Source organism: Budorcas taxicolor, chromosome 16 (genome assembly GCF_023091745.1).
Source record: "Budorcas taxicolor isolate Tak-1 chromosome 16, Takin1.1, whole genome shotgun sequence".
NCBI lineage: Eukaryota > Metazoa > Chordata > Mammalia > Artiodactyla > Bovidae > Budorcas > Budorcas taxicolor.
This window is the reverse complement of record NC_068925.1, coordinates 37,985,902-38,013,397: the sequence shown is the minus strand read 5'-3', so window position 1 is coordinate 38,013,397 and position 27,496 is coordinate 37,985,902. Positions and strand designations below refer to the sequence as shown.

The 27,496-nt window shown below is 43.0% G+C and overlaps 1 protein-coding gene and 1 non-coding gene across 2 annotated transcripts in view; one reads left to right on the top strand and one right to left on the bottom strand.

Annotated features, from left to right (window-relative positions):
• Window positions 1-3,681: 3,681 nt before the first annotated feature.
• SLC19A2 (solute carrier family 19 member 2) overlaps window positions 3,682-27,496 on the top strand; it is a 32,730-nt gene continuing 8,915 nt past the window's right edge. The window contains exons 1-2 of the mRNA XM_052654038.1: window positions 3,682-3,879; window positions 11,541-12,143. Of these exons, the coding sequence (XP_052509998.1) occupies window positions 3,682-3,879; window positions 11,541-12,143 (801 nt within the window). The remainder of the gene's footprint in view (window positions 3,880-11,540; window positions 12,144-27,496) is intronic.
• Window positions 6,697-6,769, bottom strand: TRNAG-CCC (transfer RNA glycine (anticodon CCC)). The gene has a single exon. It is a non-coding gene; the product is annotated as a tRNA-Gly (tRNA).

Sequence of the window (27,496 nt, the reverse complement as noted above, 5' to 3'; positions counted from 1 at the left end):
GACAGGAAGAAATTAAAGTGTTGGCTGGGCTCTCATCTGGAAGCTCAGAGAAAGAATCCATTTTCAGGCTTGTTTGTAGCCAGATTCAGTTCCTCCTGCTTGTGGGACTGAAATCCCCAGTTCCTTGCTGGCTGTCAGCCAAGAGTCAGCCTCAACTGCCACAGGGTGCCTTGGCACATAACCCCCTCCAAAAACAGCATGGCATATCTTTCTCTTACTTCAAACAGGAGACAGTTCAATTCAGTTCAGTCATTCAGTCATGTCCGACTCTTTGCGACCCCATGAATTGCAGCACGCCAGGCCTCCCTGTCCATCACCAACTCCCAGAGTTTACTCAGACTCACATCCATCGAGTCGGTGATGCCATCCAGCCATCTCATCCTCTGTTGTCCCCTTCTCCTCCTGCCCCCAATCCCTCCCAGCATCAGAGTCTTCCAATGAGTCAACTCTTCTCACGAGGTGGCCAAAGTACTGGAGACAAGTCTCTGCTTTTAAAGGGTGCCTGTGATTAGACTGGGCCCACCTGGTTAATCTCAGGTGGGCCGTACAAGGTAACAGTTGTATTGTCTGGTTAACTTCACCAGTTCCACCCCCCACTCAAAGGGGTGTGGATTATACAAGGGCCAGCTTGCTGGGGGTCATTCTTACAATTTTGTCATGATCTCTTAGAGAAAAATAATGAAACAGTTTCTACTAATTCAAGAACAATTACTTGTTAATGCTCAACATTTGCCTAAGTGATTTATACCAAGGAAAAATTTTAGGACTAATGATTTATAGATGAACACAACTCAGGTCTCCAAGACTCAGGGAAGGGATGGAAAGCTGTTCTTAATAGGTGGGCTTCTCCTTCTGAAGCCTCTCATTTGTTTTTCTTTCTCTTCTACTAAAGCACTGAATGTAAATGTGAAGCAATTGCCAAGAGGACCACTGATGTTCCCTCTGTAATCAAAATGAAAGGCAGATACTGTGGCTGGAATTCAGGGGACTAGATAATTGTATTATGTAGTTCTTACTTTTTTGGCCTGAAGTTGCCTATTACTGAAGTTTCTAAAGACTAACCTAGACAGCATATTAAAAAACAGAGAGATTACTCTGCCAACAAAGGTCCATCTAGTTAAGGCTATGGTTCTTCCAGTGGTCATGTATAGATGTGAGAGTTGGACTATAAAGAAAGCTGAGAGCTGAAGAAGTGATGCTTTTGAACTGTGGTGTTGGAGAAGACTCCTGAGAGTCTCTTGGACTGCAAGGAGATCCAACCAGCCCATCCTAAAGGAGATCAGTCCTGGGTGTTCATTGGAAGGACTGATGTTGAGGCTGAAACTCCAATACTTTGGCCACCTGATTCGAACAGCTGACTCATTTGAAAAGACCCTGATGCTGGGAAAGATTGAGGGCAGGTGGAGAAGGGGACAACAGAGGATGAGATGGTTGGATGGCATCATCGACTGGATGGACATGGGTCTGGATGAACTCCGGGGGTTGGTGATGGACAGGGGAGCCTGGAGTGCTGTGGTTCACAGGGTCACAGAATCGGACACGACTGATTGACTGAACCGAACTGAAAGACTAAACTTTGTGGGTTATACCTACTGATAGGCTTCCCAGGTGGCACTAGTGGTAAAGAAGCTGCCTGCTAATATAAGAGACATAAGAGAGGAGGGCTCCCTCCTTGGGTAGGGAGAATCCCCTGGAGGAGGGCATGGCAACCCACTCCAGTATTCTTGCCTGGGGAATCCCATGGACAGAAGAGCCGGAGGGCTACAGTCCGTAAGGTCACAAAGAGTTGGTCATGACTGAAGTGACTTAGAACACAGAGCACAAATGTATACCTGCTGATAGTTACCATATTAGAATTAAATCTGGAAAGTTTTTAAACAGAAAAATATACAAACATATTCTCTTGGCCTACTGAGTGACGTCATCACACAGCATGTAGTCTTCAGAGTGCAAAAGGAAATAAAATCTTAGTATTATTGCAAAAGTAGTTTGGCCCTGTGGAATTCTGGAATGATGGCAAGGTTCCCTAGGGCTTCCTGGACCACACTTTGAGACCCACTGATAGATGTATGACTTCCCCAGTGGCTCAGCAGGTAAAGCATCTGCCTACAATGCGGGAGACCTGGGTTCAATCCCTGGGTCGGGAGGATCTCCTGGAGAAGGAAATGGCAACCCACTCAGTATTCTTGCCTTGAAAATCCCATGGGCTGAGGAGCGTGGCAGGCTACAGACCATGGAGTCACAAAGAGTCGGACACGACTGAGTGACTTAAACAGCGGCTATCACGACTGATAGATGTATAACAACTGCATTTCTTCAGCAACCGATCAACTCACATACTTTGGCGCATTCACTTGTGAAGTTTTAGAAAAAAACTCCTTTCCCTTTACTAGTACATTGTTTCATTTAGTAGAGTTACTTTTGTGGCTACTGCAAAAAGTATTCTTTTTGCAGAAATTGTCATTTGCTGACTCAGGAGAAAAACTGGGCTAAATAGGTCTAACACACATTATGCAAAACAGTTAAAAAATATTTTCTCTGAGCTTCTGGTAGAATGTTACTCTGTAAACACAGCACAGGGAAAATTGCTTTAAACGGTGCGGCTGGTCTGCAGTAGGAGGACTGGGATACAGTCAAGCTGAGTCAGGCAGAAAAAGGCTTAGAGAGAGAAATGAAAGAAAGCATTGAGGATTCTTGACACGCTTTGCCCTTGAAAGCTATGCCAAGACCTCTGCTGTGGTTTTTTAAATAAAGAGACCGATCATAATTCGTGATTGCTATAATGACTCGGGATTTCCCCCTTATGTTTTAAATACTGACTATACTTACAGCTTTGTTTGCTTCCATTGTATTCCGCTTACAAATTGTAACAAAATAAAGCCAAAACGCTTTCAAATTAGGATTCCAGGACATCTTTCTCTTTAAGTGACTGGCTCTTTCATTCTTTTCACAGTATTTTGTCTGCTTTTTCCTGCTCAGGCTCTTGGTCAAAGCCTCAGACCTCTTAGACACCGGGCTTCTTTTTTTTTTTTTTTTTAACTGTAAATGAATACAGTTTAAGAGCCGGAAATCTACTGGAAGAAAGGCAGAGCATTCCCCCGCCCCAAGGTTAAATCTTTGACTGGTGCTGGCCACCTGGGAAAGAGAATCTGAACGGACGTTCTAAGAGGGACCGTGGTTAAGAATGAGAGGCTAACTGGGGATGAGACCCACTCCGAGCACTCGTGACCTATGAGATGCAGTGCCGCGGATGCACTAGCGACCTCTCATCACCGCGTTCTCACCAGGGTCATACTCGTCCTCCGCCCCTGAGCCAGAGGACGTCAGCGGTCACGCGCCCGCCGCCGCCGCCTACGCGGGTTCGCAACTTGTGAGCCACCGACCAATGGGAGAGAAGCCACTGCCAGGCGTCCTCTCCGATTGGTTCTCGGCAGGGAGGCGGTGGCGGAGGGCGTGGCTAGTTTTCGGCGGCGCTGCTGATGGGCTGCGGCACGTGTGGCTCCAGACGCTGGGAAAGCCTGGGACGCGCTGCGGTGGGAGGCGACTATCCCAGAACTGCCTGCCCCTGCCGGGAGGAGGCGCCACTTACAATTGCAGGTGCCTGCGCTGGGGGCAGCGCTTCAGCTTCACTCTAGCTGGCAGGAAGGAAAAGAAGGAAGGGGCCGTGTCCCCGCCCCCCGGATGGTGGTGCCCGGCCCGGTGTCCCGGCGGGCGGCGGCGGCCACCATGCTCCTGCGCACATCTCGGGTCCCACGCGAGTGCTGGTTCTTGCCCACCGCGCTGCTCTGTGCCTACGGCTTCTTCGCCAGCCTCAGGCCGTCCGAACCCTTCCTGACCCCTTACCTGCTGGGGCCGGACAAGAACCTGACGGAGAGGGAGGTAAGCGCGGCTGGCTGGCGGTGGCTTGGCCGGCGCGGGGCGCGGATCGGCCGAGACGTGAGGAAATCGGTGAGAGCGGGGCGGAGGGGACGCAGGTGAGGAAAGGCGGAGGAAGAAAGTCTCTGGAGCTGCGGGGAGCCGTTCTGGACAGAGATTGCTGACTTTCCCCAGTTGGAAGGCGGCTCCGTGTTGGGCGCTGCCTTAATTCACGCTGTGTTTCTGTCCTCGGTCGGATTGGAAGGGCAGATCTTAAAGGTGAAGGACTCGGAGCGCGGTTCGGCGTTTGGGAGCCCCAGTGCATGTGTGCTTCAGGCGATGTGTTGATGTTGCAGTAGCCCCTCTGCTCCACCTGATCCATCTTGCGGGCGGGGGAGAGGAGTGGAGAGAATATTTGGGAGGAAAAGCGAAAACAGCAAGCTGTACTTTGGACATGGTAAAGGTTTAAATAAATATTTGCTGCGTGAAAGTAAGGAGCCACATGCCGAGTGACTCCTGCTTTCTGAAAGGACCTTCCCCTCTACCTCCTGCACCTTCTTCCCCTTCCTTACATTGTTTACCCTTGACGGATGATCGTGCTCAAGTAAGAAATGTACAGAACAAGAACCATCATCTTGTCTTGATTTTTATTGGGTGAGACTGTGTCCAAGGATACGCCTCACTCCCTTCCCCCGCCCCCCGCCATCTCTCTGTGATAAAAGCAGATATTTAGATGGTATCACACAGTTGTCATTTAATTATAGTTTTTCGTGCATTGTGAATTGTTGCTTCACGGATGTTAGTTTTGCTCCTTCTGTTCTGCCCGCGATGTTCAGAGTAATTGAGATTACACAGTCCATGATCAAGAACTTCTTGCTGACTGATTTTCCCTAGGAGAATTTATAAGTACTTCAGAAGTGCATTGTGTGCTTCAAAAAATGTGCTCAACTCTGCATAAGTGTATGTCAATCTCAGCATCTGTTATTTGAAAAAGAAAGACCTTAACTGGAAAGGAATTAAATTGAAGTTACTCCCACACAACCCAAATAAAGCAGATTCAGCATCCTCTTCCTTGAATACTACAAAGCATGGAAGCTGAGATCTGGTATTCCTTTCTAGAACATCACAAAGGGTGAAAGCTGAGTGCAGATGTTAGCTGTCCCTTTTTTCCAATGTCCACTCCTCTCACCCTGCCTCCCTGCCCCAGTTGCTCCCAGTGAAGTCCTCCCATTTAAACCTCACTCCCTTCACAGTGATTACTGGTCACCTCTTTTGAATACCCCTGCATAACAGGTCAGAGCAGGATGTAATTACTTATGTTCCAATTTGTTGTTGCATTGCTCTTCCATTTTCAAGGGCACTTAACAAGGGAATTGAAATTCTGGCCTTGAACCCTGGGTTGAGGATTTCATTTGAGTTTCTCATATTGCCTTGCAGCTAGCAAGTAGCATTAACTTTTACCCAACTTCAGCTTTGTTTCTCAGTCTTATGGACTGCTCCACAAGGAACTGTAACAGTTACTCATTACCTGTTTGAAATAGAATATTGGTTAAAAACAGTAATGCAGTGGAAAGGGCCAACTCCTGTGAACAGAATGATTCTAGAAGAGGGAACATGACTTCCTTAAATAGAATGATTCTATTAATAGAACACCCCAAACAACACTGAATCTGAGGCCTGACCTCTGAAGCAGAAATGATAACTACTTTTGAGCTGTTCACAATTAAAATTTCATGTGCCCTGCCATGTGATCTGCACCTTGCCTGAAAGAGAAGCACGGTGGTGGGGGGCCGGGGGGTACGGGGGACATGCTTCCAGTGTTGCTATCTGAAAGCCAGTCTCTTTGGCACAAGTGCCCTGGGCAGAATTGCTATGTGACGTGCCGTCATGTGCCCTGATTATCACAAATCTTCCTAGGGCGAATGAAATATGTTGGGAGGGCAGTGTAGTGCAATAAAGCAGGGGTGCCAGGCCCAGGAAATATTCGCTGAATGTGTAACGAAAACAGAGCATGCTTCTGTCGCTGCAGATTAGTGGAGGAAGAGGGCGCGGTTTAAAGAGAAATCTAGAGGTCTGGAAAAGGATGTCATTTGTCTCTGAGAACCTCAGAATTGTGGCTGATTCTGTCCTGTTGGCCAGGCACAGTATAGCTCTGTCCAGACTCTCTGGAATCCTAGATTTTTAAAATCTCTAATAACTGAAATAAACAGCACAACTTGTTCTCCTTCCTAACTGAGTGCTTGTTTTTCACCTCTGGACAGTTATTTATTTACTTAATATTATATGATTTTTTTTAAGGAAAGTGCATGGTTAGTAATATTTGTGTTGAATTTTATATTTTATATTTCCTCCAGGAGACTTTAGAAGGGCCAAATCTTGGATAGAGCTATTGTTAACCAGATCCAAAGACAAAAGGAGGAGAAAAAGGACAGAATTTCCTCTTTCCATTCTCAAAGGATTTCTTCCTTAGATTATAGGAAAACCGTTAGCCTGTATCACTTTATAAATTTTAGATAGGTTAAAATTTGTATTTCAGTAGTTAAAAGCCAACTTTTAATAAAATAGAGCTCTTTACCACCCAAAACTTTTTTATCCTCTCACCTTTTTCAGCATGGGATTTGACATTCAGTACTTTTCTTTGGGACTTTGCCAGTGGCTCAGCAGTAAAGAATCTGCCTGCCACTGCAGGAGATGGGGGTCCATCCCTGGATGGGGGAAGATCCCCTGGAGCAGGAAATGGCAACCCACTCCAGAATTCTTGACTGGAAAATCCTGGATAGAAGAGCCTGGCAGGCCACTTTATTTATTTGGCTGCACTGGGTCTTAGTTGTGGCATGTGGTTTCCCTGACCAGGGATTGAACCTGGGCCCCCCATGTTGGGAGCGTGGAGTCTTAGCCACTGGACCACCAGAGAAGCCCCTCTTTGATGTTTTTAAAGCATTCGATTTAATATATTAAAACTACTGTTCCTACTATTCAGAGCCTTACAGAATTTGGCTCTTACTTCTTATCACCCTTATCTCCTACTCCATCCTTCTTCCTCTTGCCTTCTATTAATATGTGCTCAAATTCCATCCATGTTAATCTTATAGTCATAAATCCAGCATATCCATTCTCTCATCTACTGGCTTGTACTCAAAGATGTGATCTCCGCTTGGGATAATCTTCTACAGAACTCTTGATATCTTTCTGTTGGCCTCTGATTTTCTCATCCTTCAAGGTCCAGTTCAAAGAAGCAACCCTGTATTTCCTATTCTCCCTTATCAGTAATTTGTGTGTATATATTCTTCACTAGCTTCAGAACTCCTGGAGAACTGAGGCTTCATTTTATTCTTTTTTTGTCTGTTTTTGTAATCTTCATACAGTTTGGAAATAGTATTGTGCAAATAAGTGCTTATTAACTAGTAGTCTAAATGAAACGATTCTGAAAGTCTAAAGCTGAATTAGAGTTTAAAACTAAACATGTTTTTCCTTAACTGTTTGTGTCTCAGAAGAAAGCACAAACAAGCTCTGATCCAAAAATCTGTGAAAGACACTTTAGAATAAAATCAGTTCCCTTTTCTCGAATGACAGATGTTACCTGAGATAACAGGGTGTTGTCCAAGAATGGGCAATGAGATAGAAAGTAATCTCTGTAATCTGTACATTTTTGCATGTAGGAAGTTTCCTGAAGGGAAAGTATCCACCAAAGAAGTTATTTCCTGGTACCACGGCTTCTTGGAGGCGTTGAGAGAGAAGGGATCTTCTTTTTTTTATTATTAGTTTTTTATTTTGTATTGGGGTATAGCCGTTAACAGTGTTATAGTTTCAGGTGAACAGCAAAGGGACTCAGCCATACATATACACATATCCTTTCTCCTCTAAACCCCCCTCCCATCCAGGCTGCCACATAGCTTTGAGCAAGAGTTCTCTGCGCTTTACAATAGGTCCTTGTTGATTATCCATTTTAAATATAGCAGTGTGTACATGTTCATCCCAGACTCCCTAACTATCCTGAGAAGGGATCCTCTTTTGGAGACTTTTGGAGACCCAGTGGCTAAGCTCTGTAGGTTGTTTGGTCTTCTTTCTTCTTGAAAGCCCCATAAAAGCACCCCTATACAGGTTGGAAAAGGTGCTGTCGGCGTTAGAAGTAAGGGGGGAACATAGTAGATAATCAAAAGCAGTTTTCTGATTGAAGAAATGGGGCGTCTGAATGTGGTGGATTTGGAATATCCAGGTCAGGTTCTTCCTCTGCCAGTGACTTGCTGGGATAATTTTGGGCAATTCACTTAAGGCCTAGTTACTTTGGTTGTAAGATAGAGATGATAAAAGCAATTACCTCTTAGCCTTGTTTGGATGAAATGAGGTCATACAGGTGAGGTGATTAGCATAGTGTGTAACAGATGTTCTGTTATACTGCTGATAATACTGTGGAAGAGGCTGTCCACTTGGGTTGATGTCTCTCCTAGGAGTAAATTCTGGTTTCTTATTTGGAATAACTTAAAGAGAACACATCTGGTCTTTTTCCCCCTGCTTGCCTTATTTTTGTTTCTGCTTGGCATTGCTTTTCCTCATCTTCATTATCTAAATTGTGGTTTTTGTATTAGGAGTGGAATTAGACTCATAAATATAAACGGAAAATGTGAAGGTGGAGAAACATGCAGAGTCAACCAAAGGAGGCAGTTTCACATTTAAGAAAACTATGGGAGAATATCTAAAACTATAGGCTGAAAAGAAGTGGGAATTTGCTAATGGAGCACACCTGTGCAAAGTCTGTAGGGATGCCGTCACTCTTCAGGACTTTCATCTCAATGTTGCCCTTAACTGCTCTGCTTTTCTACTGAGAAGTGTCTGACCCTCTGCTATGTCAGCCAAGTGCACTTTGCTCCTCGTTTGCTGAAATTACTACACTTGTGAATGGGAATCATTTCTGCCGTTCTCAGTTATTCTTTTATGTATATGTTCAGTCACAAGAAAGTTTCCTGGTAAATGGAGGCTGCTAAATGATTTAGAAAAGGAAATTAGACCAGAATTCATGAAGATGAGGCTATTAGATCAATCACTTTTTTTTTCCATTTTTTTTTTTCAAATTTACTGTTAATTGGAGGATAATTGCTTTACAGTGTGTGTTGGTTTCTGCCATACAACACGGTGAATCAGCCGTAAGTATACATATATCCACTCCCTCTTGAACCTCCCTCCTACCCCACCCCACCCCTTGGGGTCATCGCAGACCACTGGTCTGAGCTCCCTGTGTTACACAGCAACGTCCCCCTAGCTATTTTACACATGGTCGTGTATTTGTTTCAGTGATACTCGTTCAGTTCATCCCATCCTCTCCTTCCCCTGCTCTTCTTTCCACAAGTCCATCCTCTACTTCTGCATCTCTGCTTCTGCCCTGAAAATAGGTTCATCAGTACTCTTTTTCTAGATTCCATATGTATGCATTAATATACAATGTTTGTTTTTCTCTTTCTGACTTATTTCACTCCGTATAATGAACTCTCGTTTCCTCCACCTCAGTTCAGCTGACTTCATTCCTTTTTGTGGCTGAGTAATCTCCATAGATGAATCACTTTTGATGCTCAGCCAACCAGAAATCAAGTCTGGAATGTATCTCAGATTATGTTTTCCTTCTATAGTTGTTCTCTGCATTGGCAAATATTTTATAATAATTTTTTACCATATTGTTCCTCTAAAACTTTAAAATGATTAGTCCATGTTACACTTGGGTGAACTGAGGTATACATGAGAATTAAAAAACGTAGAGGGTTATATCACTCCATCACAAAGTATTTAGCCTGTTAGCAGGACTGCCTTTCAGAAAGCACTTAAAAACTGAGGCCACTGATCTAAACTTAGTGATCACTTAGAAACTGACTTATTATTAAGCCCCCAGGAATTTGCTAAGCTCTGGGGTAGGTGTGAGAAGAGGAAAACGTCTCCTACCGACAATGATTCTTTTTTGAAGAATGGAGTCTTAGTTCAGTTCAGTTCAGTCGCTCAGTCGTGTCCAACTCTTTGCAACCCCATGAATCACAGCACGCCAGGCCTCCCTGTTCATCACCATCTCCTGGAGTTCACTCAGACTCACATCCATCGAGTCCGTGATGCCATCCAGCCATCTCATCCTCTGTCGTCCCCTTCTCCTCCTGCCCCCAATCCCTCCCAGCATCAGAGTCTTTTCCAATGAGTCAACTCTTCTCATGAGGTGGCCAAAGTACTGGAGTTTCAGCTTTAGCATCATTCCTTCCAAAGAAATCCCAGGGTTGATCTCCTTCAGAATGGACTGGTTGGATCTCCTTGCAGTCCAAGAGACTCTCAAGAGTCTTCTCCAACACCACAGTTCAAAAGCATCAATTCTTTGGTGCTTAGCCTTCTTCACAGTCCAACTCTCACATCCATACATGACCACTGGAAAAACCATAGCCTTGACTAGACGGCCCTTAGTCGGCAAAGTAATGTCTCTGCTTTTGAATATGCTATCTAGGTTAGTCATAACTTTTCTTCCAAGCAGTAAGCGTCTTTTAATTTCATGGCTGCAATCACCATCTGCAGTGATTTTGGAGCCCCAAAAAATAAAGTCTGACACTGAAATCAATTTAATGCATATTGTCTCAAGTGGTCTGTGTTTTAGCTTCAGTCCTTAAATCTTTAGACTTATGAAAAGATGGTGGAGTAAGTGACTTACATGTATTCTCTCATTTAGCCCTTGTAACAAACAACCCTGTGGCATAGGTTTTCCTTCTCTTTTACTGATGATGGAGATGGCTAAAGGGAACTTAAAAAAAAAAATCAACTAAAATCATTAAGCAAATGATGGAACTAAACTTCCACCTGGGGTCTTTTTGGTTTAAAAATTATTTCTACTGTCTTCCAATGAAAAATTAATGAAAAAGAAAATAAAACCTTCCTTTTTTTTTTTTTTTTTAATATCATAGACACGCAAAAAGAAAGGCACCAGAGTTGCTTATGATGTTTCATCCATAGATTGTTACTCTGTTAAGACTGTAGGACAGAGTTACTTTCTTGATCTATTCCTGTTACCCCGAAGAAGTGAAACTTAATAACGGAAAAACCTAATCAATCAGTAGAATCTATGTTCCTTGTTCTGTGGCTGAAAGTAAGAACTGATGATGATTGGAAAACATTTGTTTGTTTCCAGAGCATTCATTCAGCCAAATATCTTCCAAACAGTATGCAGGCTGTGCAAATGAAAGTCAAGGCCACCCTGAAAGAACCTATAAAACAGTGGTTCTAAACTCTGGCTCATGGTAAAATCTCCTGGGAAGTTTTGAAAAAATGCCTGTGGCTAGGCATCCAAAATTTTTAAAGCTCCTTGGGAGATGTGTAACCATGGTTAAGAAGCAGTGCTATGAGGTAATTGAAGAGAGTGACACATAGAAAGCAGTGTTAAGAGAGAGCTTTGGATGTTGGGTTACAAATACGATCAACTGTAGCCAAGTCTTCCAGGATGAGGAAGGCATTGAACTAGGCCTCGAAGAATTGGGAAGATATTAAGAAGAGATGATGGGATGGAAACAGGGAAGTGAATTCCAAACAATTCTCAGAATTGCTGATGAGATTTCTTTGTTTGCTAAGAATGAGATCTTTGAGGTTATGGTAGATTGTTTTATAAGAATAAATTGTTATGAATATTCCAGTTTGTTTGAGTCACTAACAGGGTTTTATCCTTTTTCTACCAGGTCTTCAATGAAATATATCCAGTATGGACTTACTCTTACCTGGTGCTGCTGTTTCCTGTGTTCCTTGCCACAGACTACCTCCGCTATAAGCCTGTCGTTCTGCTCCAGGGACTCAGCCTTATTGTTACGTGGTTCATGCTGCTCTATGCCCAGGGACTGCTGGCCATTCAGTTCTTGGAATTCTTCTATGGCATCGCCACTGCCACTGAAATTGCCTACTACTCCTACATCTACAGTGTGGTAGACCTGAACATGTACCAGAAAGTCACAAGCTACTGTCGAAGTGCCACCTTGGTGGGCTTCACGGTGGGCTCTGTCCTGGGGCAGATCCTTGTCTCAGTGGCATCCTGGTCCCTGTTCAGCCTGAATGTCATCTCTCTCACCTGTGTTTCTGTGGCCTTCGCTGTGGCCTGGTTTCTGCCTATGCCACAGAAGAGCCTTTTCTTTCACCACGTTCCTCCCTCCTGCCAGGGGACAAATGGCATCAAGGTACACAATGGTGGCGTTGCTACTGACACCGCAGCTTCTAACCACCTTCCACAGTGTGAGGACGTTGAATCAAAAATCCCTCTAAATCCGGAGGAGCCACCAGTGGAGGAACAGGTAAGTGCAGCCTTTAGTGCCGGTCTGGTGCTAGACTGGTGGTAAAAAACAGATGGAAACCCAACAGATGGAAATCCAACAGTTCATTTGGATTCTGGTTTTATCTCAAATTGCTTCATTGGTTCCATTTAGTCATTCAAGATAACATTGATTTGTATGAGGGATGAAAAATGTATTTTCCTTTGGAACGTGTGTTAGTTGCTCAGTTGTGTCTAACTCTTTGTGACCCTATGAACTATATAGCCCACCAGGCTCCTCTGGAGTGAATAACCTCTCAGGTCAAACTGATTCAATATATTGCTCATGTTGGAGATATCTTAGAAGCCACAGAAATGTCTATCTCTTCTTCAACTTTCTGTCTTCAGAACTTGGTATATAAAGAAAGCCTCTCAGAATATGTTGTCTAAATGAATAGGTGAAATGACGCCAGTAAATCATGAATGTCTACTTCCAGAAATGAAGTCCGAAGTATTTAAGAATAGGAGCTTATCTTCCTCTTCTCTGCTGAAAATTATGTGCAGTGCAGTCATAACTCAAAGATATTGCAGGTTTGGTTCCAGACCACTGAAATAAAGCAAATATCACATAATAAAACAAAGTCACACAATTTTTTTGGTTTCACAGTGCATATAAAAGTTATTTTTATGCTATACTGTAGTCTGTTAAGTGTGCAGTAGCATTATGTGTAAAAAATATACATGCCTAAATTTTAAATTACATTATTGCTAAAAAAATGCCAACCATCATCTGCGCCTTCAGTGAGGTGTAATCTTTTTGCTGGTGGAGGGTCTTGCCGTAATGTTAATGGCTGCTGACTGACCAGGGTGATGGTTGCTGAAGGTAGAGGTCACTGTGGCAATTTCTTAAAATGAGACAACAGTGAAGTTTGCCGCTTGATTGACTTCCTTCGGGAATGATTTCTCTGTAGAACCAATGCTGTTCGATAGCATTTTACTCATAGTAGAACTTCTTTGAAAATTGGAGTCAATCCTCTTAAACCCTGCTTTATGAACTAAGTGTATGTGATATTCTGGATCCCTGTTGTCACGTCAGCAGTCTTCACAGCATCTTTACCAGGAGTAGAGTCCACCTCAAGAAACCAGTTTCTTTGCTGATCCATTGGAAGTAGCTTTTATCCATTTAAGTTTATAATGAAATTTCATTTACAACTTAAGGTTTCATTTCTAATTATAGTTTTCTTGCTATTTCCACCACATCTGCAGTTACTTCCTCCACAAAAGTCTTGAACCCTTCAAAGTCATCCATGAAACAAAAGTTTTACAGCACAATGGTTGTCTGACATTCCATTTGTTTTTTATAATGTGATCACTGCTCACTAAATTGATTTTATTACCTACTAATGACTAGCATCCCAGGTGGTGCTAGGTGGTACACAAACTGTATGCCAGTGCAGAAAATGTAAGAGACGTGTGTTCGATCCCTGGGTCAGGAAGATCCCATGGAGAAGGAAATGACAACTCACTGCACTCTTCTTGCCTGGAGAATCCTATGAAAAGAGGAGCCTGGCAGGCTATAGTCCATAGGGTTGCAAAGAGTCAGACATGACTGAAGCGACTCAGCAGCAGCAGCAATCACTTGAAATCTAAGGTTTAAAAAATTATGTCCTAGACCACCTTGATATTTATTATCTGTAGACATGCAAGATGTCAGTACTTGACATGCTGAAGAATTATAAAATTTTAGAGTTAGAAGTGATTCTAACCACAAGTCATAGAACAATTAGAGCATGTTAAAGGGACTTTAGATCACATCACCTTTTCATTTTAGAGATAAGGATTGGGAACTGTTAATACAGCAATACTTTTATTTGTAGAGTGACACATTTTACTGTTAGGAAGAATTCTGTGTGTATCTGTGTGCTGTGTGTGCATGTGTGTTTGAGTTCTGTAAAACAGTGACAGAAGCAAAATAAATATTTTTAGTGTATACTCAATATTATCTGTTGCAGCACAGCACAGTGTAGCAGAATTTGAGGAAGAAAGGCAGTCTGCAGTACTGGTGCTTAGCAGCAGGGTGATCTTGGGCAGGTTTCTTAATTCTTTGTGGCTGTTAGTTCCTTTGTTCATATACCTACCTCATAGGGCTATTTCAAGTATTAAATAAATCCATGTAGAGGTTTCAAGTTAGTATTTGTAAGTAGGTAACTCAGTAGGTGACTCAGGGGGTAAAGCGTCTGCCTGCAATGCAGGAGACCCGGGTTCAGTCCCTGAGTCGAGAAGATCCCCTGGAAAAGGAAATGGCAACCCACTCCAGTATTCTTGCCTGGAGAATCCCATGGACAGAGGAGCTTGGTAGTCTATAGTCCACGGGGTCGCAAAGAGTCGTTCACTTCAATCAATATATGGTAATTTTTATTATTATCTTTATCATTAGATATGAATAATCAAGAACAGATTTGTACCTTCACCAAGATATTTATTTGTGGGGCTATAAATAATCTTTCATTTTCCCTTTGAATTAGTTATCCCTGGTATTCTGGGCCTTATAAAAAGAGTTATGAGGGTCTGGTACTGGTACTAATTCACAAATTATTTTTCTTTAACTGAGTTAGGCTATCCCTAAATGCAGAGAATGTTAAGCCAGATGGTCATGAAGCTCTCCGTGACTCTAGAGTCCTGTGTTTCGTGAGCTGGTTGATGTGAAGGCACTCTGTCGTTTTTCTTCTGCTTCCCAGGCGTACCATGAACAACTTCTTTTTGTCCAGCCCATATATGTAGGGATACATAATTAATACCATAGAAGTAATTTAATTGCAATCGTCAGCCCTTGTCTTAAATCTTCATAGTTTAGGCATTAAACCCTAATTATCTTCATCCACATTTTCCTATTGGATGTAGAAGAAAATCCAAAATTCTCATCATGGCCTATAAGACCTCATACAGTTTGGCTCCTTGCCAGCCCCTCTGACCTTATCTCTTAATTGGACTGAAACACATCAAGTTTTTCTCACCTCAGAATTTCATTCAGGAGGTTCTCTCAGTCAGGACTGCCTTTCACTCTGATTTCCATGGCTGGTTCTTTTATGTCACTCAGGTCTCAACTCAGACATCTGCTTTTTAGAAAGCCATCTAACATTCTTAGCAATCATTGCTTCTCCATACCAAAGTCGCTTGCTAGCCCATTCCCTGTTTACTGTCTTTCTATAGTATTCCTACTGTAAGGTCTCTTGTATGTGTATATTTATCGTCTATCTCCCTTACTCCAGTGTAAATTTCAGGAACTTTCCTTTTGTGTCACCAGTGTCTAGAACATTGACAGACAGATTGTGGGCACTCAGCTGACCTTATATTTTTGAGCTCCAAAATCACTGCAGATGGTGATTGCAGCCATGAAATTAAAAGACGCTTACTCCTTGGAAGGAAAGTTATGACCAACCTAGATAGCATATTCAAAAGCAGAGACATTACTTTGCCAACAAAGGTCCATCTAGTCAAGGCTATGGTTTTTCCAGTAGTCATGTATGGATGTGAGAGTTGGACTATAAAGAAAGCTGAGCACTGAAGAACTGATGCTTTTGAACTGTGGTGCTGGAGAAGACTGTTGAGAGTCCCTTGGACTGCAAGGAGATCCAACCAGTCCGTCCTAAAGGAAGGTCAGTCCTGGGTGTTCGTTGGAAGGACTGATGTTGAAGCTGAAACTCCAATACTTTGGCCACCTGATGTGAAGAGCTGACTCATTTGAAAAGACCTTGATGCTGGGAAAGATTGAGGGCAGGAGGAGAAGGGGACGACAGAGGATGAGATGGTTGGATGGCATCACCGACTCAATGGACATGAGTTTAGGTGGACTCTGGAAGTTGGTGACGGACAGGGAGTGCTGCGGTTCATGGGGTTGCAAAGAGTCGGACACGACTGAGCGACTGGACTGACTGACTGACTGAGGACTATTTGTTGATTGCGTTAGTGAGTCATGATAAACAGAATATAAAGGAAACCAACATTTACTGAACACTTGTTACGTACTGAATAATACTTATCTAGGCAATAACCTGTTGAAGTAAGCATTAATTTCCATTTTACAGTTAAAAAAAACCCTAAGATTTGGGAATTTTTCTCATCTGAGTGTAGATAAGTATGCTGCTGATCTTAGCTCCCATATATTTTGATGTGGGTACCAGATACTGTGCCCCAAACCTCAGATTCATTATCTCATTCTTATTAAAATTACTGTTTCTAAACCTCTGTGATAAATGTGTCAGAGAGACAAGATGGCAGAGAAGTAGGGTGGACATGGAGTACATCTCTCTCCATGGATACATCAGGAATACACCCTTAGACACGGAAGTGCATGCAGAACATCAGCTGAGAGTGGACAGAAGTGCCTGACCCACGGAAAAGAGTATATAGAACCACACAAAACTTGGTAGGACGAAGGAACTAGGGAGAAAAGCAGGAGTGTTAGTAGGACTGGAACTGCCCTCGGTGGGGGAACTGAAGCAGGGGTCTGATCCCCACAAAGGGGCAGTTGTCTGAGTCAAACGTGAAACATTTAAGATTGAGAGTGAAACAGCTGATCTGTGGCAGCCTAAATGGAATGAGGACTTCCCTAGTAGCTCAGATAGTAAAGCATCTGCTTGCCCTGCAGGATACCTGGGTTCAATCCCTGGTTGGGAAGATCCCCTGGAGAAGAAAATGGCAACCCACTCAAGTATCCTTGCCTGTAAAATTCCATGGACAGAGGATCCTGGCGGGCTATAGTCCATGGAGTTGCAAAGATTCGGACACGACTGAGCAGCTAACACACACACACACACACACACACACACACAAATGGAATGAGAATTAGATAGTCCTTCCCACAGCCATACATACCCCGGGCAGGGATGCAGGTCCCCTAGAAGGCACAGCAGGTAGGAGCTGGAGTATAGGGATTGTGGAGCAATCCCAGGGCGAGGGCTGCTGTTGACTGTGGAGAGACAGACCAAGGAGATGTGAAGGAGGAGATTGTGGTGGAAAATGCCTGTGGAGGAAAGTCAGGCAGCCATGGAATCAAGGCAGTACTGCTGAGTCATCGTAGGGGGTGGAGCCATCACCATAGCCTCTCTCACCCCACATGCCAGCATTGGCAGTTGAACAATAGAGAGGCTGGCCCCTCAAATGCCTGACACACTGAACTACAGAGCAGGATCCCACCCAGGGTGCTCCTTTAAATAACTGAGACACCAATCTACAAAGTAGGACCCCAGCCAGGGGGGACCCACTATTGCCTGACAAACTGAACACAGGCAAGGGAGCCCTCTAAGTGCCTGAACGGGCGGAGCTACGGAGAAAGACTAGCCAAAGAGGCCTCCTGATCGCCAGCTACCAGAGGCTTGAAAAAAGACTCTGGTAGGGCCCTAACTCCTACGGCTGAGGCAGTCCATATCCCTGCACTTGGTGCCGCCAGGGTCCCTGCAACCCAAGCAGCTGTGCCACCTTCACGCTCAACCCTCACTGGGACAGAGCTGCCACAGGCAAAAAAGGTCTGGTGTCTGTGCATGCTGGGTTGCTTCGGTCATGTCCAATTCTTTGCAACCCTGTGTACTGTGGCCTGCCAGGCTTCTCTGTCAGGGGCATTCTCCAGCTCAGAATACTGGGGTGTATTGGCCAATACTGGTTGCCATACCCTTCTAGAGCACTATATTTTCTGCTGCCATAGCTACCAACTCCCCTGAGTACCTGGTGCTGCCAGAATCCCTGTGACCCAAGGAGCTGCACCACCTCCACACCTGGCCCTCTCACTGGGGCAGACCCAAGTCCTCCAGGGCATCCGCAAGAGCAAACCCCAGTGGACTACCCACATGCAGAGGTGGAAATAAAACCACACTTGAAACCCAGGGGCAGTGTGGCTAAGGAAGAAGACCCAAAACCTTCCCACCAGCTATACAAGCTGCAGATTCAATCCACACCATCAACTAGGCAGACTGTCTAGTGAAGTTGCTCAGTCGTGTCCGACTCTTTGTGACCCCATGGACTGTAGCCTACCAGGCTCCTCCGTCCATGGGATTTTCCAGGCAAGAGTACTGGAGTGGATTGCCATTTCCTTCTCCAGTAATCTTCCCAACCCAGGAATCGAACCCGGGTCTCCCGCATTGCAGGCAGACGCTTTACTGTCTGAGTCACCAGGGAAGCCCTTATATAAAAGCACATCATGAGCTCCCACAAAGAAAAACACACTGGTTCTGATAGTTGTGTGTGGAGGCAAGAACACACAGGAGTAGGACCAGATTAGAATCTGAGCTGTTCCCACAGCAGGTACAGAGACCACCAGCACAGTGTTGGAGGGCACCCTAGGGAGGTGAGGTGGACTGTTGACTCCCAGCAAGAGAAAGGACCCTGACAGCAGTGACTCAAGCAAAAAATTTATTATTCACTTGTTCTGTAGTTTCCTTTGGATTTTTTTTCTTTTTTCTTTTCTTCCCTCCCCACCCCCTGCCCCCCATTGTAGTTGTTGATTTTATTGACACTATGAAATCTAATTAAGCTTTTGAATATTTTTTTCTTTTTTTCTGTCATAGTTTTTATTGTTCTTATAAACTCTGCCTGTATATTGGGCTTTTGCATTCCTGTAGAGTTTTGGTTTTTTGTTTTTCTTCTTTTTTTCTTTTAATTTTTTTAAGCCTATTATTATTTTTTCTACATTTATTCCTTTGTTTTTCCTACTTTATTTTCCCCTTGCAGTTAATCTTTAATGTATATCTACTTGTATGTAACTTTGCATATCTATTCTTTCTTTTCTTTCCTCTCAAAATATTTGTTAGTTTTGTTTTCTTTGCTTTATTCTCTGCTTGGCACCTTGCTTTAGTTTTGTTTTCCAGTTTGTGCTTTAGTTAGTTTTGGTCTTAACTGGTAGATATAATTTTTGGTTTCCTTTGTTCACTGGATCAATCTATTGTACTTTATTGTTGTTGGACTGTTTTGATTTTGCTTATGGGTATATATGTATATGTATATACTCCATTATTTTAATTATTATTTGCCTGATTTTGTAACTGCCATTTGTCTGGGGTTAATCTTTGGTTTCTTGTTTTGAGGTATTTGTTTTAATCTCATTTAACGCCATAACAAACCACTTGTGGAATCTTCATTCCTGACCAGAGATCAAGCCCTGAGCCTTTGGAGTGGGAGCACTGACTCCAAGACCCTAGACTACCAGAGAACTAACCCTGCTGCTGCTGCTGCTGCTAAGTTGCTTCAGTCGTGCCCGACTCTGTGTGACCCCATAGACGGTAGCCCACCAGGCTCCGCCATCCCTGGGATTCTCCAGGCAAGAACACTGGAGTGGGTTGCCATTTCCTTCTCCAATGCCTGAAAGTGAAAAGTGAAAGTGAAGTCGCTCAGTCGTGTCCGACTCTTAGCGACCCCATGGACTGCAGCGCACCAGGCTCCTCCATCCATGGATTTTCCAAGCAAGAGTACTGGAGAACTAACCCTAGGGGGTATCAAATAGTGAGAACTCACACAAAGGAAACCACCAGAATATAAGACTTGGCATCACCCAACCACCAGTAGCACCCTGTGCAGGACACCTCATCCAAACAACAAACAAAACAAAACTACAAACTGAACCATCAGCAGACAGGATTACCACCTCACTCAGCCTTGCCCATCAGAGGAAAAACAACACAACAACAACAACAAAACTCAGCACAAATCTCATCCTATACAATGCTTACACAAACCACTGGGCCAAACTTAGGATGGCAGAAACCAAAAGGAAGAAAGAATTCAACCCTGAGTCCTGGGAAAAGGAGACCTCAAACACGAAGAGTTAAAAAAAAAAAGAGAAGGCAGAGAAATACTGCACAAATGAAGGAACAAACTAGAAACACAGAAATCCAAATAAATGAAGAGGAAATAGGCAAACTACCTGAAAAAGAATTCAGAATAGTGATAGTGAATGTGAAAGTCGCTCAGTCTTGTCTGACTCTTTGCGACTCCATGGACAGTATAGTCCGTGGAATTCTCCAGGCCAGAGTACTGGAGAGGATAGCCTTTCCCTTTTCCAAGGGATCTTCCCGACCCACGGATTGAACCCAGGTGTCCTACATTGCAGGCAGATTCTTTACCTGCTGAGCCACAAGGGAAGCCCAAGAATACTGAAGTGAGTAGCCTATCCCTTCTCCAGCAGATCATCTCGATCCAGGAATTGAACTGGGGTCTCCTGCATTGCAGGTGGATTCTTTACCAACTGAGCTATCAGGGAAGCCCATAGTGATGGTTTAGTTCAGTTCAGTTCAGTTGTTCGGTCGTGTCCGACTCTTTGCGACCCCATGAATTGCAACAAGCCAGGCCTCCCTGTCCATAGCCAACTCCTGGAGTTCACTCAAACTCATGTCCATCGAGTTGGTGATGCCATCTAGCCATCTCATTCTTTGTCGTCCCCTTCTCCTCCTGACTCCAATCATCCCTCCCAGCATCAGAGTCTTTTCCAGTGAGTCAACTCTTCACATGAGGTGCCCAAAATACTGGAGTTTTAGCTTCAGCATCATTCCTTCCAAAGAAATCCCAGGGCTGATCTCCTTTAGGATGGACTGGTTGGATCTCCTTGCAGTCCAAGAGACTCTCAAGAGTCTTCTCCAACACCACAGTTCAAAAGCATCAATTCTTTGGCGCTCTGCTTTCTTCACAGTCCAACTCTCACATCCATACATGACCACTGGAAAAACCATAGCCTTGACTAGACGGACCTTTGTTGGCAAAGTAACGTCTCTGCTTTTGAATATGCTATCTAGGTTGGTCCTAACTTTCCTTCCAAGGAGTAAGTGTCTTTTAATTTCATGGCTGCAATCACCATCTGCAGTGATTTTGGAGTCCGAAAAAATAAAGTCTGACACTGTTTTCACTGTTTCCCCGTCTATTTCCCATGAAGTGATGGGACCAGATGCCGTGATCTTCGTTTTCTGAATGTTGAGCTTTAAGCCAACTTTTTCACTCTTCTCTTTCACTTTCATCAAGAGGCTTTTTAGTTCCTCTTCACTTTCTGCCATAAGGGTGGTGTCATCTGCATATCTGAGGTTATTGATATTTCTCCCAGCAATCTTGATTCCAGCTTGTGCTGCTTCCAGCCCAGCATTTCTCATGATGTACCCTGCATATAAGTTAAATAAGCAGGGTGACAATATACAGCCTTGACGTACTCCTCTTTCTATTTGTAACCAGTCTGTTGTTCCATGTCCAGTTCTAACTGTTGCTTCCTGACCTGCATACAGATTTCTCAAGAGGCAGGTCAGGTGGTCTGGTATTCCCATCTCTTTGAGAATTTTCCAGTTTCTTGTGATCCACACAGTCAAAGGCTTTGGCATAGTCAATAAAGCAGAAATAGATGTTTTTCTGGAACTCTCTTGCTTTTGTGATGATCCAGCAGATGTTGGCAATTTGATCTCTGGTTCCTCTGCCTTTTCTAAAACCAGCTTGAATATCTGGAAGTTCATGGTTCACGTATTGCTGAAGCCTGGCTTGGAGAATTTTGAGCATTACTTTACTAGCGTGTGAGATTAGTGCAATTGTGCGGTAGTTTGAGCATTCTTTGGCATTGCCTTTCTTTGGGATTGGAATGAAAACTGACCTTTTCCAGTCCTGCGGCCACTGCCGAGTTTTCCAGATGTGCTGGCATATTGAGTGCAGCACTTTCACAGCATCATGTTTTAGGATTTGAAATAGCTCCACTGGAATTCCATCACCTCCACTAGCTTTGTTCGTAGTGATGCTTACTAAGGCCCACTTGACTTCACATTCCAGGATGTCTGGCTCTAGGTGAGTGATCACACCATCGTGATTATCCGGGTTGCAAAGATCTTTTTTGTACAGTTCTTCTGTGTTTTCTTGCCACCTCTTCTTAATATCTTCTGCTTCTGTTAGGTCCCTACCATTTCTGTCCTTTATTAAGCCCATCTTTGCATAAAATGTACCCTTGGTATCTCTAATTTTCTTGAAGGGATATCTAGTTTTTCCCATTCTATTGTTTTCCTCTATTTCTTTGCATTGATCGCTAAAGAAGGCATTCTTATCTCTCCTTGCTATTCTTTGGAACTCTGCGTTCAAACGGGTATATCTTTCCTTTTCTCCTTTGCTTTTTGCTTCCCTTCTTTTCACAGCTATTTGTAAGGCCTCCTTAGACAGCCATTTTGCTTTTTTGCATTTCTTTTTCTTAGGGATGGTCTTGATTCCTATCTCCTGAACAATGTCATGAACCTCCATCCATAGTTCATCAGGCATTCTGTTTATCGGATCTAGTCTCTTAAATCTATTTCTCACTTCCATTGTATAGTCATAACAGATTTGATTTAGGTCATACCTGAATGGTCTAGTGGTTTTCTCCACTTTCTTCAACTTCAGTCTGAATTTGGCAATAAGGAGTTCATGATCTGAGCCACAGTCAGCTCCTGGTCTTGTTTTTGCTGACTGTATAGAGCTGCTTCATCTTTGGCTGCAAAGAATATAATCAGTCTGATTTTGGTGTTGACCATGTGGTGATGTCCATGTGTAGAGTCTTCTCTTGGGTTGTTAGAAGAGGGTGTTTGCTATGACCAGTGCATTCTCTTGGCAGAACTCTTATTAGCCTTTGCCCTACTTCATTCTGTAGTCCAAGGCCAAATTTGCCTGTTTCTCCAGGTATGTCTTGACTTCCTACTTTTGCATTCCAGTCCCCTATAATGAAAAGGACATCTATTTTGGGTGTTAGTTCTAGAAGGTCTTGTAGGTCTTCATAGAACTGTTCAACTTCAGCCTCTTCAGTGTTACTGGTTGAGGCATAGACTTGGATTACCTGATATTGAATGGTTTGCCTTGGAAACGAACAGATCATTCTGTCATTTTTGAGATTGCATCCAAGTACTGCATTTCGGACTCTTCTGTTGACCATGATGGCTACTCCATTTCTTCTAAGGGATTCCTGCCCACAGTAGTAGATATAATGGTCATCTGAACTAAATTCACCCATTCCAGTCCATCTTAGTTTGCTGATTCCTAGAATGTCGATGTTCACTCTTGTCATCTCCTGTTTGACCACTTCCAATTTGCCTTGATTCATGGACCTGACATTCCAGGTTCCTATGCAATATTGCTTTTTACAGCATCAAACTGCTTCTATGACCAGTCACATCCACAACTGGATGTCGTTTTTGCTTTGGCTCCATCCCTTCATTCTTTCTGGAGTTATTTCTCCACTGATCTTCAGTAGCATATTGGGCACCTACTGACCTGGGGAGTTCCTCTTTCAGTATCCTATCTTTTTGCCTTTTCCTACTGTTCATGGGGTTGTCAAGGCAAGAATACTGAAGTGGTTTGCCATTCCCTTCTCCAGTGGACCACATTCTGTCAGACCTCTCCACCATGACCTGACAGTCTTGGGTGGCCCCACACGGCATGGCTTAATTTCATTGAGTTAGACAAGGCTGTGGTCCATGAACAGCTCTATGGCAATAAAATGGATAACCTGGAAGAAATGGACAGATTCTTAGAAAAGTTCAATCTTCCAAGACTGAGACAGGAAGAAATAGAAATTTTGAACAACCCAATTACAAGCACTGAAATTGAAGCTGTGAACAAACATCTCCCAAAAACAAAAGCTCCAGACCAGATGGAGAATTCTGTCAAACATTTCGAGAAGAGCTTATGCCTGTTAAAACTCTTTCAAAAAATTGCAGAGGAAGGAACACTTCCAAACTCATTCTACGAGGCCACCATCACTGTGATATCCAAACCAAAGACAACACAAAGAAAACTACAGGTCAATGTCACTGATGAACATAGATGCAAAAATCCTCAACAGAATTTTAACAAATAGAATTCATCAATACATCAAAAAGCTTATACACGATGATCAATTTGGGTTTATTCCAGGGTTACAAGGATTCTTCAATATGTGCAAATCAATCAGTGTGATACGCCATATTGACAAACTGCAAGATAAAAATCATATGATCATCTCAGTAGATGCAGAAAAAGCTTTTGACAAAATTCATCACCCATTTATGATTAAAACTCTTCAAAAAGTAGGCATAGAAGGAACCTGCCTCAACATAGTAAAGGCCATATATGATAAACCTACAGCAAACATTATTCTCAGTGGTGGGAAACTGAAAGCATTCCCCCTACGATCCCCCTAAGAGTGTCCACTTTCACCACTGCATAGTTCTGGAAGTCCTGGCTACAGCAATCAGAGAAAAAAAAGAAAAGGAATCCAAATCGGAAAAGAAGAAGTAAAGCTCTCACTGTTTGCAGATGACATGATACTGTCCATAGAAAACCCTAAAGATAGTATCAGGAAATTACTAGAGCTAATCAGTGAATTTAGCAAACTCACAGGATATAAAATCAATACACAGAAATCATTTGCATTTCTATATACTAACAGTGAAAAAATCAGAAAAATTAAGGAGTCAGTCCCATTCACCATTGCAACAAAAAGAATAAAATATCTAGGAATAAATTTACCTAAGGAGAGAAAAGAACTGTACACAGAAAATTATAAGACACTGATGAAAGAATCAAAGATGACATAAACAGAGGGAGAGATATTCCATGTTCCTGGGCAGGAGAAATCAATATTTTGAAAATGACTATACTACCACATGCAATCTACAGATTCAGTGCAGTCCCTATCAAATTACCCATAGCGTTTTTCACAGAACTAGAACGAAAAAATTACAGAATTCATATGGGAACACAAAAGACCCCAAATAGCCAATGCAGTCTTGAGAAAGAAGAATGGAGCTGGAGGAATCAACCTTCCTGACTTCAGATTATACTACATAGCTACACTCATCAAGACAGTATGGTACTGGCACAAAAACAGAAATACAGACCAATAAAACAAGATAGAAAGCCCAGAAATAAACCCATACACCTGTGGGTACCTTATTTTTGACAAAGGAGGCAAGAATATACAATGAAGCGAAGACAACCTCTTCAATAAATGGTGCTGGGAAAAGTGGACAACTACGTGTAAAAGAATGAAATTAGAAGACGTCCTAACACCATACACAAAGATAAACTCAAAATGGATTAAAGATCTAAATATAAGACCAGTAACTATAAAACTCTTAGAGGAAAATATAGAACACTCAATGACAGAAATTAAGAGAAGATCTTCTCTGACCCACCTCATAGAGTAATGGAAATAAAAACAAAGTAAACAAGTGAGACCTGAATTAAACTTAAAAGCTTTTGCACAGGAAAGGAAGCTATAAGCAAGGTGAAAAGATAACCCTCAGAATGGGAGAAAATATTAGTAAATGAAACAACTGACATAGGATTAATTTCCAAAATGTACAAGTGACTGATACAACTCAATACCAGAAAAACAACCCGATCAAAAAGTGGGAAAAAGACCTCAACAGACATTCCTCCAAAGAAGACATACAGATGGCTAACAAACACTTGAAAAGGTGCTCAACTTCACTCATTATTATAGAAATGCAGATTAAAACTATAATGTGTGAGGTGTGTTGTGAGATATCTAGTTGTTACATATCTAGCTATTACAGTAAACAACATAGATGTCCATCGGCAGATGAATGGATGAAGAAATGTGTGTGGTGTGAGATATCCCCTCACACCAGTCAGAATGGCCATCATCAAAAAGTCTACAAACAAGAAATGCTGGAGAGGATGTGGAGAAAAGGGAACACTCTTGCACTGTTGGTGGGAATGTAAATTGATACAGCCACTATGGGAAGACGGTGTGGAGATTCCTTAAAAAACTAGGAATAAAACACTATATGACCCAGCAATCCCACTCCTAGGCATATACCCTGGGTAAACCAAAACTGAAAAAGACACATGTATCCCATTGTTCATTGCAGCACTATTTACAATAGCTAGAACAAGGAAGCAACCTAGATGTCCATCAACAGATGAATGGATAAAGAAAGTGGTGGTAGATATATACAATGGACTGTTGGCCACCTCATGCGAAGAGTTGACTCATTGGAGAAGACTTTGATGCTGGGAGCGATTGGGGGCAGGAGGAGAAGGGGACGACAAAGGATGAGATGGCTGGATGGCATCACTGACTCGATGGACGCGACTCTGAGTGAACTCTGGGAGTTGGTGATGGACAGGGAGGCCTGGCGTGCTGCGATTCACGGGTCCCAAAGAGTCAGACACGACTGAGCGACTGAACTGAACTGAACTGATTACCCATAAAAAGGAACGCATTTGAGTCAGTACTAATAAGGTGGATGAACCTAGAACCTGTTATACAGAGTGAAGTAAGTCAGAAAGAGAAAGTTAAATACCATATTCTAACACACGTATATGAAATCTAGAAAAGTGAAAGTGAGGGTCGCTCAGTCGTGTCCAGCTCTTTGTGACCCCATGGACTATACAGTCCATGGAATTCTCCAGGCCAGGATACTGGCGTGGGTAGCCATTCCCTTCTTCAGGGGATCTTCCCAACCCAGGGATTGAACCCAGGTCTCCCGCATTACAGGCGGATTCTTTACCACCTGAGCCACAAGGGAAGCCCAAGAATACTGGAGTGGGTAGACTATCGCTTCTCCAGCGGATCTTCCCTACCCAAGAATTGAACCGGGGTCTTCTGCATTGCAGGCGGATTCTTTACCAACTGAGCTGTGAGGAAAGCCCTAGAAAAAATGATACCAAAGAATTTATTTGCAGGGCAGCAATGGAGAAACAGACATAGAGAACAAACTTATGGACATGGGGAGAGGGGAGGAGAGGGTGACATATATGGAGAGAGAGTAATACGGAAACTTACATTACGTGTAAAATAGATAGCCAATGAGAATTTGCTATATGTCTTAGGAAACTCAAACAGGGCCTCTCTTTATCAACCTAGGGGGTGGAATGGGGAGGAAGATGGGAGGGAGGTTCAAAAGGGAGGGGATACATGTATATCTATGGCTGATTCATGTTGAGGTTTGACAGAAAACAACAAATTCTGTAAAGCAATTATCCTTCAATTAAAAAAAAAAGTGTCACTATCTCTCTTTTACAGATGAGGGAAAAGAAGCTTACATTAACTATCTTACCCAAAGGCACCTAGAAAGTGGCAGTCAAAATGTCCACCCCAGACCTAGTTGACTCCTAACCACTACAGTAGAGACTCCCTTGTTGCAGAGAAGTAACTTCTCAAGCTTAAAAAAAAGGCATCAAAACCTTCAAATAAAATCTGAAACTAGATGATCCAAGGGGAGTTCCCTGGTTGCTTAGTGGTTAGGATTCTTGGCTTTTGCTGTTGTGGCCCACGTTCAAACCCTGGTTGGAGAACTGAGATCCCACAAACCATGTGGTACAGCCAAAAAAAAAAAGATGCCTATGTGATAAGTGAAAATTGAGCTGAGGGATGGTATGAATAGGCAGATCTATGAAATATTTCATGATCCT